Raw genomic sequence first — 21,504 nt, forward strand, 5'->3', positions numbered from 1 at the left:
CCACGAAAGCTTCCCACAGTGGAAGCTACCTTGGGGACAGAGCTATGCCCCTTTCCCTTCTAGCTTGTTGGGTGGTGGGAAGGCCTCTCGTGGCTTTTACCCAGTGATCTGTGTCACTTTTCAATTGTTTTTGATGTTACTTGCATTTGTGAGACCAGCCCTAAAAAAAAATCCTAATTCACATACATTTGGAGCTTTATTTTACATTTCTCTGTTAGTGTGTCTGCTCGCTAGCTTATAAAGAAATATATTTTAATGTATCAGTTAATACATATAGGCCAAAAATAGCTATTAGATCAGTGCAGGCTGTTGCACTTCTGTTTTTAAATACATGCTTGGCTTACATTTTTACCAGCTCCTTCTAAATGTAAGTTCATCTATCAGAGCTCCATGGAAATAATTTATGCCTTAACCCTGGAATTGATGGGTGGTATGGGATAGAATAAATACATAAGTGGGGAAAGAAAGGAAACATCTGCCAAATTTTAACTTCTGCAAATTATATGGAAGCTTGAAAGTATCTATGAAGTTTATAATATGTCTGTACAGGAACGCTTTGCCCGAATACCAAAGGTCAGAGATCCTCTAGTCCCTGCAGCATTAAGTAACCTTTTGGTTAAATAACCTGACAGGAGAGGAGGAGGACAGAGAAAGGAAGAGAGAATTCCACAGTAGAGTAAACATGGCACAGAGATTGTGGATACCCTGCCAAGAAAGGTGGAGTTTTCCAGCAAGGTAACAAAAGATGTTAGCTATCTATCTACATAACCCTGCTGGAGACTGACAGTTTGTGCCACGCAGCTAGGTTTGGCAGAAATGTACCTCCACATCCTCTCCACCCAATCCTGGGCTTGCTGACTTTGGTGGCGATGAACGCTGCCCAGTGGTCAGAGCAAGACACGTTACCAACCGATGAGCACAAATGCAAGGCTTCTTGGCAGCAGCGAGGTGCTTTCTGGATAGAAGGATGTTTTCTTCAGCGTGCTAGCTGACATGCGGCAAAATCCAAGAGAAGGTAATGAAGTTTTTCATTTTGACATCATGGCAGGTTAAGGTAAACTGCAGAAGAGAGTCTAGAGTTTACCTTGAGCTACAAACATGTCAAAGTGATAAAGTGCCTTGTTTTCATCTGGATTTTACCACATGGGAGCTAGCGCATAGGAAAGAGAGGAGTTCTTTCTGGTGAAGATAGTACCTTGGGGCAGGTCTGCAGCTTGTATAAATTGTGATGAACTCGGTGATGCTGTGATGGTTCACACCAGCTGCAAAGTCAGCTTAGCATAGCTGTCTGTGGCAGGCAGCGCAGAGCCTGGTTAGAGGCACAGAGAGGAATTGGTCAGTGTTCTGCAAAGGGGGTGCTTCTGTGAGTGCCCAGACAAGAGCTGGGCAACAGGAGCCAGGAGGAAGAACTGCGAACTGCCATCTGCCTCTTCAGGACAGACCAACCTGAGACGGATGGAAAAGGATGCTACTTTGCAGTCACAGCTAATTTGCAGCGAGGTAATTCTTTAGCATACAAATAAGAGTTGGAGTAGGAACTTAGGCTATGGAGGAATTTTCAGTTAAGATTTTTACAGATGTTTTAAATACATTATTTTAAATCATCACACAGTTTTTTATACTTGCCCTGGATCCATAGTTTTAAAAATTAAGCACCCTAATTTTTTAAAACTGTTAATTCATATCTGACTATTTCTGCCTACCTGATGATAATATTTGATTAGAATTTGTTCACAGACTCTGAATACTCTTTCCTGAAAGAATCCATGTAAAGGGAGAAAACAATACACATCCTGTACTCCACCTTCATAGGCCTCTAGCATACGATGCCACCTTTTGTTTGCAAGAGTTTAAATTTCAAATAAAATCCCAGCATTCTTTTGAAAAAAAGGAAAGGGCCTCTCCCCTGCTTAGATTGTCAAATCCCAGACTAGCCCGGAATTGAATAGGCCAAGTCAGTGACCTCAGTCAGAAAGAATGTTGGTTATTTACGTAGGGCTTCTGCTATTTTAGCAGCAAACCTTTTCTTCTGAAAGGACAATGTATACTGTTTTGTGTTTATGGCCAAGTAAAAAGCTTGTACATTTGAGATTTGCATCGTAATAGCCTCGTAACTCAATCTACAGCATCCTCAAAAATAACAGTGCAAGACTCTGTTTTGTCTTAGCCAGTGCAGGTCTTTAAAGGCTTTACAAATGTTCTCTGAAAAACCGTCCTAAAGATTCAGCTGCTTATATGTTTGCTTTAGTGTTTTCTTTTTCCCTGGAGTTTTTTTTTTTTTTTCTTTTTTCTTTTTTTTTTGAAAACTGAATTTACACGTGGTTTCTTTATTAGCTATCAGGGCAGCTCAAAATATTTTGATGCATCTCAAGCTAAGCTGTGCCTGCAGCTTGAAACCAGAAAAATGTGTGAATGTATGTGTGTGTGTAATTCACACACCAAGCATTTTTCCCGAAATAATGGAAGATCTTTACAAGCATTCTGGCCTGGTGGATGAGCCTGCAATTCCAAATGGTTTTTAAAGTGTGCCTTTCTCAATAGATCGTAACCATGAGGAGCTATTGTGTGAGTAAAGCACACATTTAGGATCCAATCCTGCATTCCTTAAAGTCAATGGGAGTCTGAGCGTGAAAGGAATGCAGGATTGGGTCCTGAAACGGGGACCAAAATTGTGTGCCAGATTGCTTTGAAAAGAAGAATACAGCACATCCACAGTAGCCACTTTTTAGTGTTTCAGATTTCAAACGGCTGCAGTCTGTGAAAAGTGGCTTCTGCCAACACGCAGTATCTTCTATTCAGAGGAATTTGGCATTGATTTTTTTTCCTATCTTAAAAACCCTGAAAGCCCTAGAAATTCACCCCTCCTTTCACAAAGCCCGAGCAACTGAGCATTGTGAGGAGGGGACCGGGTGGGGGGGGGGATGGAAATTTCACCCACCCCAGTTGCAGGGCGTGGGGTTGTAGCACAGCTCTGCGCGGTGGCTCCTTCCCCAGTACAAAGAGGTTCTGCCCTGTGGCTGCACCCCGCTTCTGGGGCCGCGGGTCCAGCTTGGGGCTCTGTAGACCCGGCTCTCCTTACGTGTGGAGAGGTTGTGCTCACGTTGTTCAGTGGCTTTGTGCGAGTCCCCCGTAGGAGATGGAGAAGAAAAATGTAATTAACAGTTACCCAGGGGCTAAAGCAGCCTTGGTGCTCCCCATTTTCAAGTGGGTGGAGTAGCAGAAACCCCAAGGAAAGAAAATCCCTGTGCAGATCTCCCTCATAAAGCAGAGGGAGGGGTGGAGAACTGCAGGCCCAAACTCAAATGTGAGTCAAGGAGAAATGGTAACAAATAAATAAAAACTGTTGGAAGCTTTTGTTTTCTTTTGGCACATCTTTAATTCCTGGACAGATGAGTCTCCTCTACTTAGTGAAAGAAAATACTTCTCCTGGATGAAATTCAGCATCGGTTTTATCCTGTGATAACTGGTAGAGGATGTAACAGAAATGGGTTTTTGGTTTTTAATATTTTCAAGGTTTTATTCCAGGTTTGTAAAACTTGGTATTTCTCTTGAAGTGTCAGCTTCTGACTTTAATTTTAGCTTCTGCTTTTCAGACATACTAGTGTTCTGGCCTCAGGGTTTACAGACAACAGATCGGATGCTGGATATTGCATTCGCCTTTCAATGTTTGGGTTCTCTTGGTCCTTGCTTCTCAGTTGCTAAAATGCATACCTAAATTTTTAACCTGGCATTTTTGAAATCTGAATCTGTCTGATGCTATCAGAAGGCAAACTAAGTGGTTGTGTGTTTTCAGAGAGTGCACAAATGCTCTTCAGAGAGCGGCTGGCACCTTGCATGGTGAGAAAAGCTGCAGCATCTGCACCTGAGAGTTCAGTGTAATGCTAGGGATGAGGTCCCCATTGTGGCACCCTGTGCTATCATTATGGTGTCTGCAGCACCTAGCACGGATAGCACGGCACCAATTGCCCTGGCACAAAGTTTGTGATAGGACCCAGAGGTGATGAATTTCCTGAAGTAGTGGCAGCTCTGGCTGCAGGACAGCAGGCAGGCAAACACAACCACTGCTCAGCCTCAGCTACCTGTGACTAGTCTGGTTTCACTTGAATGGGGCTCTGGTGTAATATGGGGGAACTTCCCTTCTCTCTTATGGAGCTGTGAAATATTTGAGCGAATGTTGTGTATTAATCCTTCCTCTATATTTACATTTCACTTTGCCTGAATGCTTTGAGAGGCTCGCTTAGGATGCTACCATAAGACCAATAATGATGCTGGTGTCCCATCAGTTGCTGCAGAGATGGCATCTGAAGCTGTTAACAAGCAATTAGGTCCATGTTTAACATCGCTAAATAAAACAGATACGCACAATCCGTTGGTCAGTCAGGCATGAAGAGCCAGGGGCTGACGTGCTCGGAAAGCTGCATGATTCGTGGACCAAAACTTTGAGAGTGTGGAAATCCTCACCAGGGTTCCTGGGAGCAGCACTGGGCTGTGCCAGGGTCTCGAGCACGTCCTCAGTGCTGCTGCTGTGTCTGCAGCTGGCGGAGAGGTGCCGCGGCAGGGCAGCGCCCGCCTGGTCTTGCACCTTGCTGCCTGCGCGGGGCCCGGGGGGGCCGTGCCCCCATGGGAGACGCAGCGGCAGAGGCGAGGTCTGTGCTCGTGTGTGGTCAGACCTACCCAGGCATGTCTGCAGCAAACAGGAATGGCAGGTACTCAAATAATATTCCGTGGCGATAGCTTTGGCTGTTCAGGCTTTTAATTAGCTCTGCTTTAACGAAGGAAGTTTTCTTATCTGTAGCAGCAATACAGCCGACCTCTTCGATTGCGCTCCGTACCGGGAGGTTTTTAATTACATTTCTGAGTAAAATACAGGCCTCTTGTTCCATACAGCTGTAACATGAGAAATAAAAAGGATATTATTAGTCATCTTGCACTTTGTTCCCTCCGCCTAATGCTGAAACCTTCCAGCATGCAGTTACAAGAGGCACATGTATCTAAAATACCCCAGCGTAGCTCCCGATGGCGAGGAAGCGTGCCGGTGTGTTTTTTCAGCACGTTGGTAGTCTCAGGGACGCGCCAGGCGTTATCTGGGAGGCGAGGCTGAGGCTGCTGCAGCATTCCCATTATGTCAGAGGGGAGCTGTTTGTTTTTAAGTAGCGTCAGCCACTGAGACAATGCAGACTTCTCACATGAACTTGCTTACACTACAATACTAGTAAATCACGATTATTACCCAACAGTTGCATGTTTTTAATCATCAAAGTACTTAAAATATTATAATAATGCTTGGCACTTTTCAACTTCAAAGCGTGCTGCAAACAGTAATTAGGTCTAATAACCATGCTGTGACAGTGAGACGTGGCTATCTCCTGCTCTACAAAGGAGGGGGGTCAGCCCCTGATTCGGTTGCATCATCCCGTGTGAGGCTGGAGATCTACCACTGAAGGCTGTGACTTGATAAACTCACCTCCCCGTAGGCAAATCCCCCGCTGCTAGCAGCGGCCAGAAGGGCTTTGAAGATGCTTTCAGCGCTGCTGGGGAAGGAGCGGGACATTTTCAGCACTCAGAGCTTCTCCTTGAGACTGTAAAACCTGGTGTGATTCACATTTTGTTCTGTGAGGGCCTGGAGCAGCTTTTGAAACTGCTGGAAAAAGTTTTACCCCATCTTGGCTCCCTGGCTGGTGTGTTTTCACCACCCAGCAAAGTGTTGTGGAGACTGGAGAGAATAGTTGTGGACAGCATGTGTCAACTGTGGGTCATTTTTCCTTTTGCAAGCCCAATCTTTCGGTTGAGTCCCTTGCTAAAGCAACAGTTCTCCTGTTCTGTCCTTTTAGATGCAGCACACAGGACATAAAAATTGTGTAGGAAGAAATTATTAGACGCATTTAAATACCGGAAACTCAAAAACTGGTTAAACGTGAAAATATTTATTAAAAATCTAGAGCTTTTCTGATTTTATATATCGAAAGAAAATTCCAAAAAGATTGCTTTCTTTTGGATGTTTGTTGTCCTGGTTGCAAACACCGATCATTCCTTGGGACAGAGTCATTTCTGGCTTACTTTTTACTAAATACTAGAGTGTCTACATGAAACACCTCCTTCTTCACTGGGAAGATCTCTGCTTTCTGCCTGATGTGATGGACCCTTGTTATCCTGGAGCTCTCTAGCTCATCAACATCTGGGTATCAGTTTAAAAGTTAGTTGGTGGGCAGGTGTTGTCACTTTGAGTGCATAAGGTTTGTTTTCTACAGTAAGTGAGGCTAAAGAGTCTAAAAAAGGGCTTCCCTGTAACAGCTGATGTTTGATGTCTGTGCCTGGGCTGCAGGCTGGGTGGTGTTCTGCCCCCCTCTTTGGACCCTTGTGGTCCCCCTGCGTGGTCCTGGCTGATCCACTGCTGCTCAGGTCGGGTCTAAAATCGAGCCTCTTCCCTGCTGCTGCCGAAAACTGGTCTGACAGGGCAGATGTGCCAAGGTGGGTATCCAGCTAAAAGAGGAAAGCAGCACAGTGCTTGTGAAACCCAGTACTTGTGAACCCTCTGCTAGGCTGCTCATTAAAAGTGCTCATTATTATTATAATGAGATATCTGCAAGTTGCTTCAAGTTTTGTTAGAAACTCTGACTTCTGTTTCACTATTATGAAAGCAAATAGTAACCCGCACTTGGCTGTGCTCAGTCATTCCAAGGAAAAGCAAGCAGCAGGTTCTCTGCACCAGTGGGCAGGATGTCTGTACCTTGTCTAGCTGGCCAGGCACTTGACTCAGTTGCCTAAAACAATGTGAGTTTTTTTGAAAAAACTTGAAATCTCTGCTTGACTGACAGTAATAGGCTACAGCTCCATGGAACAGGCTGGTGCTGCCCAGGCCTGGAGTTCCTCCAGTACCCCAAGAAACGAAGCCGTGTTGCCTGGCTGATGGAGCTCAGGCAGCTGTCCCAGCCTACCAGGCCCTGCACCCGCTGGTACACGGCTTCATGGCTGTGTGCAGCGCTGTCGTTCAGCAAATGCTTCTGGAGGGCACCAGGAATGTGTGTTTCTGCCTTTATTTCTAAAATGTGGTATGTAGAAGCCAGAATAGTGAAGGCCGTGCTGTTTGTGTGATAAACTTGCAGCTTCTTGTTTATGAGATAATTATTGCGCTATCCCTGAATGAAATTCCTCTAAGGTAACAGGCCTGTCAATCATATTAATTATTGCTAATAATAGTAATTATCATGTGAGTAAGCTACTTGCTTTCTTTATGAGTTTAGGCAAGTCAGTTCCCTAATGGGCAGCTTGTTTTTTTCAGCTGGAAAAAGATATTTTTTCTCAGTTAGAAAGGTGCTGCTCTGTGAGCATATAAAGCAGACTTTTTTACTACATTGCCTGTATGGAAAGGGAGGTTGGGTGTGTGTGTGTTTGGCAGGTTGGAGGATTCGCTGTGCTGTGTGTAATCAGTGAGCAGTGGCCCACAAGCTGTGCAGTGGCTGATGAAGGGACTCGCAGCTTTGCTGCACTTGGGTGAGGTGAGGTTGTTTCATGTCACCCAGCAGTCAGCTGCCAAACACATTTGATAACACAGGCATCGCTGAGAGCCAGTCCAAATCATCCTTTTTGTCATGTTTGCTTTGGGTGCTGGGCTTCCTACCCCCTCCTGGTCAGGGAAGCCTCGGACCACTGACTGTAAGAGTGCTGTGCTAAGGAAACAGAAGGACCCGGTTCTTCTGCAACCTGAATGCTGCCAGGGCCTGCACACTGGGAGCTAAAGCAGGACACACAGGTTCTCATTCACCTTCTGCCATGCCTCAGGAGATGCTGATGCCTGCCCTTGCTGAGGGCATTCCTTTCCTGCAGAGATCCCTCCAGCAGCAGAGTTCACAATTTGTCCCTAATTATCTCTGCTGCCTCTAACCATAATGGGTGTGTGGTGAGGGTGATGGCCAGAGCTTCACCACCTGAAGCGAATGCCCCGGCCCTGCACCTGTGCAGGCAGTGTGTGTGGGCACGGCGAGGAGCTGCCTCAGCACATCAAAGCCCGGGCTGCGGCCTGGGAGCGGCCGCTTCACTTCCACCGCCTGACGGCAGGCCCTGTGTCCTGGCCTGGTCCAGCACAGCCCAGATGGCCTTTCAAAAGCTGCTCTGACCTCTTGCCTTTTCTTCCTTCCCTTCCTTTTACATTAGTTTATTGTTAGTGCCTTCATTTCTGTTTGGGAAAAGGCGTCGGGGCAGCAGTTCCTGTTTTCTTTCCTGGCAGCAGATTCCTTCCCTGGCCAGGTGTGCCCTTGCCTGGTTCTGGGCCTGCTGGGCCTCCACTGCCCCACAGGGACGTGACTGCCCGGCAGCTGGCACGAGCACTGCTCAGAGGCGTGGTGAGGGACAGCAACACCACCACAAAAACCGGTGGCGCTGAGGAGACCTGAGAGACTCTTGGTGGGCCTGGGCATCTGTACTGCCCTGCTGGAGCTGGCACCTGAGGTAAAGGCTGCTGGTGGTGCACCTGGGTTTAACTTTGAGCGGGTCCTCACAGGGACCGACCAGCACTTGAAGGTCACCTGAGGCATATTTACAGTTTTATACAGGGCCCTGCTCAGAGCTGGGAGCTGGGAGATGTGGCAGTCAAGTGGGGAACAGCTTCTTCAGCATCTGTATAGGGAGGGTGTAAAGATACTTATGGAAAGAAGCCTGTGTTGTCAGCAAGGAAGACCAAGAGGGAGCAAGGAAGGGCAGTGACAAAGCTTTCAGGGGAGAGGTTTAAGAACAGCTGGATAAGCAGCAGGGGAGTTCTAGAGGTGGTTGCTCCTGTGCCAGCCTAAGGAGGCCCCGTGGTCCCCTGAGGGCTGTCCTGGCCCAGTGTCTTGTTTCTGTGACATATGGCATGGACCAGTTTTACCTCAGCGCCTCAGAGCAGATTGACAGTCTGAGTGCATTGCCTACGCCACTGGGCTCCTGGTCCCCACCAGAGCTACCAGGCAGCTGGAAAGACAAACAAGAGCTGACTCCACCTACCAGCAGTATGGAGACAGCAGCCTGTGAGATCGACAGCCCAAGAATGTGCACACAAAAGAAGCATTTCCCTCTGCCACGACAGTAAAACCGCCAGACAACCACATGCAGCATGTGATTTCCCAAAAGCATCAGCCCAGATCCCAACTTTTTTGTGCCACACACTGTTTCCCAGGATCAGATCACAGTGGCAACGTGTAAAAGGCACTTTTAAACACTGAAAATTAATCATATTTTCCTCAACATTGTTTATGGAAACCATGGAGAGCACTTCTGCCCCTCTGTGCTTGGCCAACTGGCTCAGCTTGCTGGCCCTGAGAGTTGAACCCTTCACAGATAGGCGGTGTGTACGGTGCAGCTACTCTGTTTTGGAGAAGTCCAAGCTTGTTCTGTGAAACAAAAGCTTCAGCAGTGACCTGGGACAGGTTGTCTGTTGACCTGTAAGTACAGTCTTTTGCCCTTTTCCCTGCACTATATCTCTGGCACTGTTGTTGGTGTGCATTGCCATCAGCAGCTGGTATGCAGCCCACAGTATGCACTGTGCCATCTGCTTGCCAAGGCTGCAAATGGCTCATGAGAACACCCAAATATTTTGGTCACTGGGACCCTGACACAGAGTAGAAATAAGGTGAGTCAGGGTAATTCTGGTTTCCATCCTCGCTCACTGCTTTTACACTGATAAAATCTCATTGCCTTCAATGTAGCAGCTCCGGTGTAAGGCAGGGATCTGATCTGCCATATCTAAAATCTGGTTGGGTTCAGTGATTTCTGGGTTCCTTTTTTAAATTCTTTTTTTTTTTTTGGGACTCTCTGGAGTCTGTTGAGTATTTCTTAACTCTAAAGGGAGCCATCAGTTTATGATGATCACAAGCATTGTCAATAGAGTTCAGCCAGCTGTAACGCAATAGAAAATGTTCAAGCTTGAAAATGAAATCTCTTGTTTTCAGTGTGATGTTCTGTCCTTCCCTCCATCATATACACATGGTATTGCCTTGATACCACAGGTAGCTCTGGCTGTGGTTGTTGTGACAGTGATTAATGTATTAATATTTTTAAAGGTGACAGGCTCATCCATTTGCTTTATTCCATGTTTGTGGTCCTTTAGAGACAAGTGCATCACTGATGCTGATTCCAATGGATCTGTGCTAGGTGTGATTTCACCTGCTAAGAAAATTGTTGCAATTTACAAACAACCCTTTTGTCCAGAATAATCTTCCTTGGTTTTAGATTTCAAAATTTGCAGGAATTGGAATGAGCTGGGTTCCATCATTTTTGCTTACAAGTAATATTTAGTTGATTAGGAATTTGTGAATGCAGGGTGGAGACAGGAGCCTAATACTCATTTATTTGGATGGACGTTGCAGGGAGTAGAGAAGCCAGGAACTGGCCTTGCTAACACATGCAGCAGGGTGTGCTTTTTATTTGGCATCCTGAACAACTGGGTTTCAGAACAGAGTACAAAATTCTGACCGTACACTGTTTTAACAGGGAGAAGACTACGAGGAAAAGCGTTCTACAATGTCAATGGCAAGGTGTACTGTGAAGAAGACTTCCTAGTAAGTAAGACTTTTGGCATTATTTTCATTTTTTTCTTTTAGACCAAATTGTTCTTTTATATTGGGTTGTTTGCTTTGAGAGTTGCTTTACTCTTCTGGGACATCCTTCTGCCAGTGCTAGAATTAGGGGAGCATTTACCACTAACTCCTTGAAGACGGAATCAGACCCATAGTGGTGGCTATGAAACCAAGTACATAACTGTCCGTAAGCCATCACAAAGTGTAAATTATGAGAATACACAGCGGAGCTGCTCAAGCTTGGGACTTGAATTGCAGCCACAAAGGCTCTCCTGCCAAGCTCAAAGTCAAACATCTGGGGAATACCAATCACAGCAAGAGGGGAGACGTTTTTGACTGGAGCACGTCATCGCTGTGTACAATGTTGCTTTGTTGCAGGCGCAGTTTTAATCACTGCTCTGCTAGGAGTGATGTGGAGCTGCATTGTGATTAGCTAAAAACTGTTAGCCACGGAGGAGCAACTAATTTTCTCTCCATGTGCCCAGAGCTTTTATAAATGGTGTGCTTTAATAGAGACTGAGTCATGAAAAGAAAAATGGAGCTTGTTGCTGAGCTGTGTTGTTCCAAAAATAAAATATTTGTGCAATTAAGGGTGAGGATTGTGCGGTACACAGAGAATGATTTGATAAGTGGCAGACCATTTATAATTAAGAATAAGGGGACAGCATGGCTGGGAATTGAACTGATATATTTTAGCTTATAGGATGATGAATTGGAGAAGCAGTATGTTGAATTTACAGCACCTTTATTTATTGAAATACCATTCATTTAGAAGCATTGGTCTTCCAGAACAACTTTCCATTTCTAATGAAAATATGGCCATCCTTTTTGCAAAGGAATGACTCAAAGTATATCCCACAACAAAAATGTTACTGGCAGTTCAGAGTACACAAATGCATTTCTCATCAATGCAATCCATAAAAATAATGGAAAGTCCTAAAATATAAGCCGTATTTGCCTTCATATGTTTTACCTTTACTCTCAGCCTACCACGGCTGGAGGCTGCTGAGAAGAGCAAATTGTACTTTGTGCAGAAACGTTTTGTGTTATAATTGAAATGTGTTACTGTTTTGTTTGCTTTTAAGAGAGAAAATTATTTGTTCTTCCATGCTGTTTTCAGCTTTCTTTCCCCCATTTCTGCAGAAGTGTAGGGAGAGGAAGAAAAGGTGGAGTGTATGATAGAGGGGCTCGAACCTTTGAGATTTTTCTTTTTTTTTTTTTTACTGTGTTGGAATGTACTTTGCCCATGACCAAAACTTTCATCCAGGTTGAATGATGTGATTGTTGCTATTATCTTGTAATTTCAGCCTAAACATGACAAAAATCTAAAAATCTACATCTTTTTGGAGAACATTCAATTGGGGGGGGAGGCACAAAGGGGTGGAACCGTTTAATTCTTAGACGTGCTGCAGTAGGCTTCTGAAGGGAGACACAGTGATTTTCTCAAGAAAACTGAGGTTAAGGACCTGATAAGAATACATTTTCTGCAAGTAGAGGAACAGTTGGGACATTCCAGGCATCGATTTTTAAGCCCAAGCGTCCTTTGGATGCATCTTAGCAGGTTCCCATTGTCACAGGGAGATGAGAGAGAAGCAGACCAAGGGACTGCAGCAAAAGGCAGTAAAATAAATTAAATTCTGATGTTATCCCTGCCAGTGTTAAACTCGCTGCTTCTCAAAAAGTAAATTCATTCTCTTTTAGCTTCCCTTGAGCAGACCTCATAGCAAGCATACCAGGAATTGCCTTGTTTCTCTAATAAAATCAAACACCTTTGCCTACTTCAGCGTCCTGAGGACTGAGAAAGCTCAAAGCGTAGCAGTCAGAGGAAAAGTCCGCAGAGTAGCATTTAAAAGGAAATAATTTTACCTGCTTCTTGCCCCCAGGTTTTGTCCCTAGCCACTACAAGGTCCCAGTTCTGTCTAAAAAAGAGGTGTTTTCCATCCAAAGCAGTTAGCCAAATGCTTCTTGTGTAACTGAGAATTTAAGTCTTCATTGTAATTCCAAGTCTCCATTGCAACACTCTTACTGCAGCTTTATATGCCATACTTTTTTTTTTTTTTTTTTTTTGTCAGTACACTGGTAGGAAGTTAGGGAAGTCAAAGACGGGGGTAGGAGTTTGTGTAAAAAGTTTTTCCTTTTGGATGTATTAGGCTAATCTTGCACTGTGGCCTCTGACCACTGCCATGCACGCTTTGCAGGCCAAGAAGAGAGCACACAGAAGGAGGCAGAATTGTGGGTGCTGCCGTGCATTGTAACAGGCTCTGGAGTTGTCCTGTAGCCCTGTCTCCACAGGTCCCTCACAAAGAGCTGTCTCCTCTTTCCTGCAAGCCTCCATCCCGTCCTATAGCAGCAGCGTGTATATAGAGCCTATATACGTGCTCCTCTGTGCCCGGAGCAGGCAGCATGGGGCAGTGCTGTCCGTCCCCCTGCTACTGCTCTGTGTCTCACGGGTTTGCTCCAGGTGCTCCCTCAGCACCCCACCAGCAAGACTGGGGATGTCCCTGAGGCTGGGCCAGGCACAGGGAAGAAGCAGCACCCCGCTGTGGCCCTGCAGTAAGTTGGGCAGGAACAGTGACAAGGCAAGAAAGCTGAACTGGTTTTCGCTGTGAAACAGCCAATGGAGATACTTTTTAGGGAAGAATGGATATTATGTATGGGTTTCTACTTATTGGAACTTTTAGAAAAGTTTAAATTTTTGCCATGTGTGTCAGTATTTTACTTCTGGAGTGCTGATGTTCTCTGTGTCAGAACAACTCCTGTAGAAGCAGCCTCCAGAACCGTACTTTGTAGCTCACAGAAGGTACCAGGTACTTTAATTTTCAGGTCAGCTCTTTCTCTCCAAAGGTGTTAGATTGAATTCACTGAGGTATTATTCATGGTCCTTGAAGGCAAGACCTTCAGAAATGCTGTTATCCGATCCTTGGAAGTGTTCAGCACCTGCTGTAAGAGCAGAGGCCACCCTCCTTGGCTAAACTGTCTCTTTCAAGGTTTAGCACAGTGCTGGTGCCACCCACTCAAGGTGTGTCTTTTCCACCCTAGAAGCAGTTGCGTTTCAGTGGTGAAACGGCTCACATTTTTCAGGAGAGCTCACTTGTCACTTAAAGCACAGTGAGCGCCAGAGAGCTTTGTCTACCAAGTTGTTTCAAAAAAAATCAGTCTGTGAAAGTGTGACATGAGGAGCTGCTAGTGTTAAGCATTCCAAGTCTGACCCTTTCTTTGAAAAGTGCTTTTAATTTCTGGAAAAGGTGTTATAGAAATGTAGATGTTATCATTCATTATGAGCAATTTCCACTGTGGAGCCATAAAGCAATCCAAAGCACAGATACACCCATCAAAACCTCTGGCAATAGCCGCAAGGTACATTCTTCTAACAAATAGTTTTCCCACATGTTTGCTCTTACTGAGGGCACAGATTATCTTTCTCTGAATCAGGCAGCTTATTTTGCTCATTCTTTCCAGGGAAGAAATGCTAGAAGTTTTTAGGCACACTCGTGGAGTTGCAGGTGGAGAAGAGATGCCACATGGAACTGCTGTGGTCGTCCTTCTGAGAACAGTGCCAGCCTTCCTGTGTGAAGGACTGCGAATCGATGCATTAGGGATGGGACACCACCACTGATGGAGGGCATGGTACTGCTCTGCCTTCTTCACTTGTCAGCCTCCTGGTTCCCTGATTAGCTGCAGATTCTGTCACTGCTTAAATCCAAACCATATTGGCTAAATGTGGTCAGCGAATCAGACTTAAAAAATAAAAAATCCCAGATATTCCACTTCTGCCTAATCATGGTGTAGAGATTGCCTAACCTGTGCAATTTCCAGTAGGAACACTTGGGTAGTGATATTGTGTTATTGGACAATAAAAAGAGCAGTAAAAAAGAAGAAAACAAAATAAAAAACTTTTCCCTGGTTTGCTTTAGCTCGAGGGAAGATGCAGTCACTCGTCTTCACGCCACCTTAAGGCAGCAAGTCCAGCAATACCCAGCTCTTTTCTCAGCCCTGTTAGGACAGTTATTTCATGAAAGGAAATAAAACAAATGACAGTTTAATCCTTCCCTGAAAGCTTTTAGGACACAGATGGCTAACTAGCCATAACAAGGACACTGTTCCTGGTGAAGTGAACAAAAAATAAATGCCTTACTGTATAATAAATAATCCCAGTCAGATGTTCTTGTTCCATTTCGTTGATAAATTGCTGCCTAATCAAGGGTGAAGGAAAAATAGCTCAATAATTTTAATTTGTCTTTCCTGTTCAATGCTCAAATATCACGTAAAGAAATTTAAAAGAAATTACTGTTTTTCTTGGCAAAAAAGATTTTAAAAGTGTCACCAAAGCAGCCTGAATTCTTAGATCTATTATTGCCTTTATTTCTTTTTTTTTTTTTTTTTTTTTAACTTTTTGATAGGCTTTTCCTTTTTCTCTTGAGGTAATGAGCATTATTGAGTGGGGGTCCAGCAGAGGTTAAGAAATTAGAGAATTTCCCTCCAGGGAGCAGATGAGAGGAAAAATGAACCTTGTGACAGATGTTAGTTATGTTGCTTAATGCACTGCTGAAGACACTCAGATGCAATGGAGATAGCCTATTACAGACACCACAAGCTGTAGTGCGTAGCATTAAGGTCATCTAAAACTTCCCCTTTCAAGATTTTCCCATTTCTTTAACAACTTTGCCAAATTTAATCCTTTAGGCTGAATTTCTCCATGCCAGGATTGTGCCTCTGGCCAGCTCTGCTGTCATTTATTGTCGAAAGTTTCATCTAAACCTGTTCATCCGTTTCAGTAGGACTAGGGGAAGATTTGTCACTTTGCCCATAAATACTCAAAGCGAAAGGCTCTAAAAATGTAGTTTTGCACATGCCAACCATAAAGAGAGACTTAGGATGCTGAAAGCCCCCAGGCCTTGGGGTGTTGGCTTTTTGCCCTTCCTACCCCTGAGCGTGGCCAGCCCTCATGATGGTCGTTGAGTGCCTCCTGCCCCGGCCTCCAGAAGAGGCAAGGGCTGAGGCTGTGGCAGAGGGGAGGGCAGGCAGCCCGCGGGCAGTGGGGGAAATGGGGCGGGATGCTAATGGAGGACTAGCTGGGTGGTGGGCGTTTGGGAGCAGGATTTGCACCTTCATCTCCTGTAGCACCAAATACAATGAGACCTTGACCCTAATTTGGGCCCCTGGCATACAGGGCTGCAATGTAAATATTAATAATAACGAAGCTATTCTTCTCAGTTTGTGCACGTGCTGTTCTCCAAGCCTGGCAGTGTGGGAAATGGCCGCCCCACTCGCTGGGGCCCTAGGAAGATAGTTTTTATTTAGAGTGGTGGAAGCTGGTGTCAGCTGGAGTCAGGGGTTTGATTTTCCATCTCAGCGAGTATAAATGTTTGGAGATCCCCTTGGGAGGTGAGCACTGGGGCGCTAGTGCATTAGCCAGAGAGCCCATCACTGCTAAGTGAGACTCTCTCAGAAAAAAATAGACTCCAGTTGAAAAGGTAAATGATTAAAGTTGCAGCTTATATCCATTTCATATCTAAGGGGAATTGTAAAGCAAATGTAGTTCTAGATACTTATGAGGATGTTGCATTTCAGAGACTCGCTATTAAAATGCATTCTCCAGTCAAAGGACAGACAGACACGTTTGTTTATTGATGTGTTTAACAGAATAACGGAATCAAAGCTTGGAAAGGGATTTGCTGCAATAGTCCTGGTAGACAGAAATGTGTGGAAGTCTGTGAGCAGTTTCAAGGCACTGACCCTCTGGGCTGGGACAGGAGGTGCCTTCAAGTTCCAGAACGCTGATAGCATTAATCAGACATGGGCAGATCCACGGCACACGCAGTGAAAGGCATCCTGAACGCTGGGCTTTGCTGTGCTCCCAAACACTACCCCTGAAAACAACGGCAAACAGATTATAGCATGTTCTGTAATCCGTGCATGAGGGAGTGAGGTTCAAGTTGTTACTTGTGTGTGTCTTGCTTCATCCCCTCCCTGCCAAAAAAATTATGAATATTGTTTTTCCTTATTTTTTCTTGACAGTTCGTAGTATACCAGTGGTCCAGGTTTTATTTTACAAACAGATTTGACAGCAGTGATGATTAATTGTGGTATTCTGAATTGAAGTGTTGCATTAAACCTACAGATGGGCTTTAAATACAAATTTCACAATATTTAGGGTATAGCCAGATACTTACTGGCTTGTGCAGTTTAGAGTTAATTATCTCAGTCATCCCAAGGAGCGTGTAGAGCTGGCAGTCTGGATTCACCTCTCATTGTACCTCACCGTACTGCTGTATAGCCCACATCAAGAAGTTACACGGCCACTGAAGCCGGTGGCAGAACTCCCATAGACTTCAGGAGGAGCTGGATTTTCCCCCAGGAATTAATCCCAGATGACAAGTTTTAAAAGCTAAAGCCCACGTTAAAATGTTGGCACCAAGGCTGAGAAACATAAGGCTGAATTCTGCAAACACTGCATTGCATGGCATGGCAGACTGTAGGCTGCTAATAGGAGAAAAGTGGTGTTTTGAAACAGGAGACCAACTGGAGTCCAGAAAAATCTCGGGTTTGTAAAAGAGCAATACACAGGCAGTACCTAGCCCCAGATGGTAATACAGATAAACATAATGTAATGAATGTCAATGTGTAGGATCTGTATTTGCTAAGATGCTCGGTGTTTCCTGAATTTGGTTATGGATTGTTAAGTGGGTCATGGGAATCACTCTTTGAGCCATGACAAAATAGACAAGGAAGACAAAGATTTTTTTAATTATTTATTTATTTTATGAGACTTACCATTATGGACTAGGTCTTGCAGCTGTCTCATTCTTCACATGTGCTAGTGGCATGTTGTGGAAAGTGCGTTAGGAAGTCCAGTCAATTTCATGTCAGAGAGTCATTCCCCCACTTCCTCTTGAGATGCTGATCCAAAAACTCAGATTATCCCTTTTTTTCTTAATGTTGCATTGAAAAATAAATTACAGTAACTGAAGCACACTTAAAAAGGAACTAGAGCTCTTTTTAATTATGTGGAACTCCTGCCAAACACTTGTAAGCAGACAGCATTAATTTTTTTCTATGGGAGCATTAGAAAAAAAAAACATGTGAGAAAGTGGTGTGTTTCCACTTCTGTAGTAAATGCTGGTATTAGTTGCTGTATGTTTTGAATTGAAATCTTTCAACAACTGTTTAGAATAAAATGCAGACTTTTTTCAGGAAGATATGTTCTAGACAGTTTCTTTCACAGTGTGCATAATAGATGGTAGCATTGACAATAAATAAGCCGTAGCAAGAGTGTAAGTGCTACGCAATGTAAGGCGTTGTACAATGTGAATTGAGTTCATAGATTTCGCACTGTATGATACAGTGCTGAGTTAAATTTGTTGCTTCAGGTTTCTTTCTTGTTCATTGTCACTGCAAAGCTTCCACAGGAGTTTGTCCAAGGAAGATCTAGCTGAGAAAATCATCATTTTACTCATAATTAATCAGACAAAATATCCTTGGCGAGTGCTCACTTAGGGATCTCTGTAGGCTCCCCATGAAGTAGATGGCTGTTCCCTTCTCAGAGGCGATGAAATGCCTGACTGCTAAGGCAAAGTTAGTTACCAGCTAAATTCCTGAGTTTTGGCAGTGTTTTGTGCACGGCCCAACAAACTGAGAGAACATAAAGTCCCTCCCTGCTCTATCCATGTCCTTCAAACTTAACTAAGTGGAAACACAGAAGCACGAAGATCTGCTGCTGTGTTAGTGTTTCCTTACTGGCACCAAGATAGAACAAAGCAACAGGAAGATACATGAAAGGGTTTCAGGCGAGATGAAGGGTAAAGTTCTGGACCATTCTGCTTTAGTCTAATCTCTGCCACCTGCTCTGAAGTTCCTGTATCTCTGAGCCTGCTAAGGCCCCATTTTGTTCAGTTTAGTTTAATCATTGCATTTAGATGTGTGGGTAAAACAACAAAAAAAAACCATCTGCATGAAACCAAATTTGATATTCTCTCCCTCTTTTAATGTGACCCTATGAATTTCTTGCATTGTTGTGTCCCATGTACTAAGGGTCCCATGCAGAGAGCAAACAATAAAGCAGCGAGAAGACAGATGCTCTGCTAATGGGAAACCAAGGAGAAGAGAGTCTGTGAGGGATTACAGGCAGCCTGGGGTTGGAATACATTATTAGCATAGCACCCAATTCAGAAATTCGTTTTCAGAATTAAATGCCTGCAGCATTTTGGCAAAAACTCCTGATCATCCCTCTCTAAAGCCCTTAAAGCATGAAAGGGTAAGAATCTCAATTCTAGGCTGAGCAGTCACATTCAGCAACTTTGCAGTGCTGTAACAGTTTTTACAGCTTCATACCATCGGCAGCAATTGCCACACCTACTGAAATGTAACCCACTTGATCTGTTTGCACAAACCTTTAGCAGGTTTTGAACATCCCCATCAAAGAAGAAAATGGGCCTGAATGAGATTCCAGGGTCTGTTTCCAGGAGGAAGGTTTTGTTTTGCTGAGTGCCTAACAGCAGGGAAGTGCATCAGCCTCTCCTTGGGCATGGTTAGGCATGTGAAGGAGGAGCAGCGACATGTCTTTTCAAAGATCTGACATTGCCTAAGGTAGAAACTTAAGGTCCTGAAGCCTTTTTCAGGCATGCTGTTTTTTTATTATTTTTGCTTTTGAAAATGGTGATGAGAACATCGCGCTGTGAAAGACCCTTGGTAGACAACCAAGATTCAGTTGAAGGATTGACGGCAGACAGGAAAAATGTTTTCTTACAGTACTTGGTGGGATTATCCTCCATGCATAATTGTTCATTATATACTCAAAATTCATTGTTAAATTCTTTTGGACATATTGCACATTAGACAGAAGAGTTCATAGACCCCAAGATTATCACAGAAGGACACTAACAGTCCAAGTATTTGGGACAGAAGGGGACTTGTTTTCCTCATACACTGGAACAAAGACTCTTGGACAGAATCATTAGACATTTTTAGCCTGTTTGGTAATCAAAGTATAGTAGATGGCAAACAAAATAGAAGTTCATCCAGCCAGTTCTTCTACTTTATTTTTTACTTTTCTGTTTTGACGTAATTGACATAACTTCAAGGTTTATTTAGTTTTCTGAGTCTTATTTTATATGAATATCGTTGGGAAGCTTTATTTTGAAGTCTAGATTCTTGCACACAGACTGAGATTTTATTATCCTGAAAGAGAATTCAAGGACAAGGTAAATATGGGAAAAAACAGTTGGGACCAAACTGAGGAATCAGGAAAAATAATATACCAGCTCTTCCATGGTAATGTTTTCTTTGCTTTTTGTTAACTAGCATCTTACTTCTAATGCACGGAAAAGACAGTAAAGGCTAATGCTTCATTTTGAGCTTTGAATGTCAGAGCTGTTGTTTTATAACAACTTCTTTCAAAGTTTTTGTACGTGCCTAGTGAACATCTATAATGAATACCTGGGAAAGTTCAAAAATACGCTTATTTGTCCTGGGTATGTACTGTCTCTAGCCTTTTGAACATGCCAGTCTAGTTTTGAGCTTGGTCGGTATTTGTCATCTTACTGGTCTGCCAACAGTTCCTTTTTTTTTTTTTTTAATGGCACATTTGAAAACGTTATAAAGTAAGCCTAGTTCTCCTTCCATCTGGAATGAAATTGTATGTATAAAATACCATGTGTACAGGAACTGTATCTGTGGTATGGCTTCTCTGTTAGGATCTTGCATATCAGCTCATATTATTTCACTGTTTCACCTCAATCTGCTTTTCATGTCTCCAGATTGTGAGGAAGGGCTGGTATGCCCCAAATTTTTTTTTCACCCTCCAGCTATGTCAGTAATGAAAGTAACTACAAGTCTGTGCAGCCTAAGCTCTGGGGGACCAGTGCTTCTTCCACCCGGCCATGCTGGGAACCCACCATCAGGGAGGCTCTTGGGTGTGCTGGGATGATAATGCCGCCGTTCTGCCTTGTCTACTGTCTAGAGCAAGTTGCAACTTCTGTCTTGTTGCACACACAAGGCTTGTGAAGCTTAATAGTTATCGAGTGTTTCAAAGACAGAGGTTAACAATTTTAATTAGTATTTTAAGACTTTGTAAGTTTTCTTCTAAAATTGAAAACCTAGCATAACAGCTGTTTGAATTCTCAAAGTTTCTAAAGAAGTTTACAGGTGAGATACAAAAATGTAGAGAAAATGTTTTATTCTTTACTTTTGCACAACACTGTCCACAGTACAACCACCATATAGAAAAATGGTGCTGCTGGGATCCTAGACTATTTTTCTTTTCCAGTCCAAGAAAATTTAAAGCACAAGCAGAGCCTAATCCAAACCCCAGCTTTCAGTGAATCAGGAGGTTTCTGGTTTGTCTGGGATCAATACTGTGATCAGAAAAGAGAACAGTGTAGTGGTGAAGGACAGTGAAAGATTTTATCACTGCTAGTAGACTTACTGCCATTTTGCGAAGTCTTAATTGGGTAATCCAGTTCTGGATGTGTTTGACAAATAACAATTCTCTTGTTAAAAACAAATCATGGTTTTAATATAATAGGGTTAGTCATATAAAGAGTGATTTTGTGTCAGCAAAACCTTTCTTTCTGACAAACAGTGTAATTTATGACAATCTAGTTAGCAATAAATGACATTAATCTGACCACTAAGCCATTCCGTTCCTGGGGAATAACGTTCCCTCTTAATCAATAGCTGGGTAAATGCTCCTTTGCATTCCTTATCAAATGACAGCCAGATGGTACTGGTAAATTCATTCCAGCAGGATTTTAGAATTAGCTGGGTTTGTATTATTGTTAATCCTCTGCTGTCTGCGCTGCCAGGACCTACCCACCTGTTTCCAGTAACCCTCGAGTTCACAACCTTAGGAAATAGTCTAGCCAGATGGTTACTCAGATACAGTGCAGCCAAGAAGCATCCCAAGTAGTGAGGACTTTTTTCTACCTCAGTAAAAAGAACAAAACAAGTATTTGGATAC

The 21,504-nt window shown here is 43.7% G+C and overlaps 1 protein-coding gene and 1 long non-coding RNA gene across 4 annotated transcripts in view; one reads left to right on the top strand and one right to left on the bottom strand.

The window, feature by feature from the left end:
* The window catches only part of WTIP (WT1 interacting protein), a 79,629-nt gene that overhangs the window by 43,910 nt on the left and 14,215 nt on the right, over positions 1-21,504 (top strand). For all 3 annotated transcript variants that reach the window (XR_014697316.1, XM_084533795.1, XM_084533796.1), the window contains one exon: positions 10,462-10,529. Coding sequence is in view for 2 of the 3 variants with exons in the window: in XM_084533795.1 (XP_084389921.1) it covers positions 10,462-10,529 (68 nt within the window). In the remaining variant the exon portion in view is untranslated. The remainder of the gene's footprint in view (positions 1-10,461; positions 10,530-21,504) is intronic.
* LOC311443535 lies at positions 16,153-20,391 on the bottom strand. Its single transcript, XR_014697318.1, has 2 exons — positions 17,322-20,391; positions 16,153-16,417 (listed from the first exon to the last, which is right to left on the bottom strand). It is a non-coding gene; the product is annotated as an uncharacterized lncRNA (long non-coding RNA).

This window comes from Aythya ferina, assembly GCF_964211825.1.
Source record: "Aythya ferina genome assembly, chromosome: 12".
In the NCBI taxonomy this organism is placed as follows: Eukaryota; Metazoa; Chordata; class Aves; order Anseriformes; family Anatidae; genus Aythya; species Aythya ferina.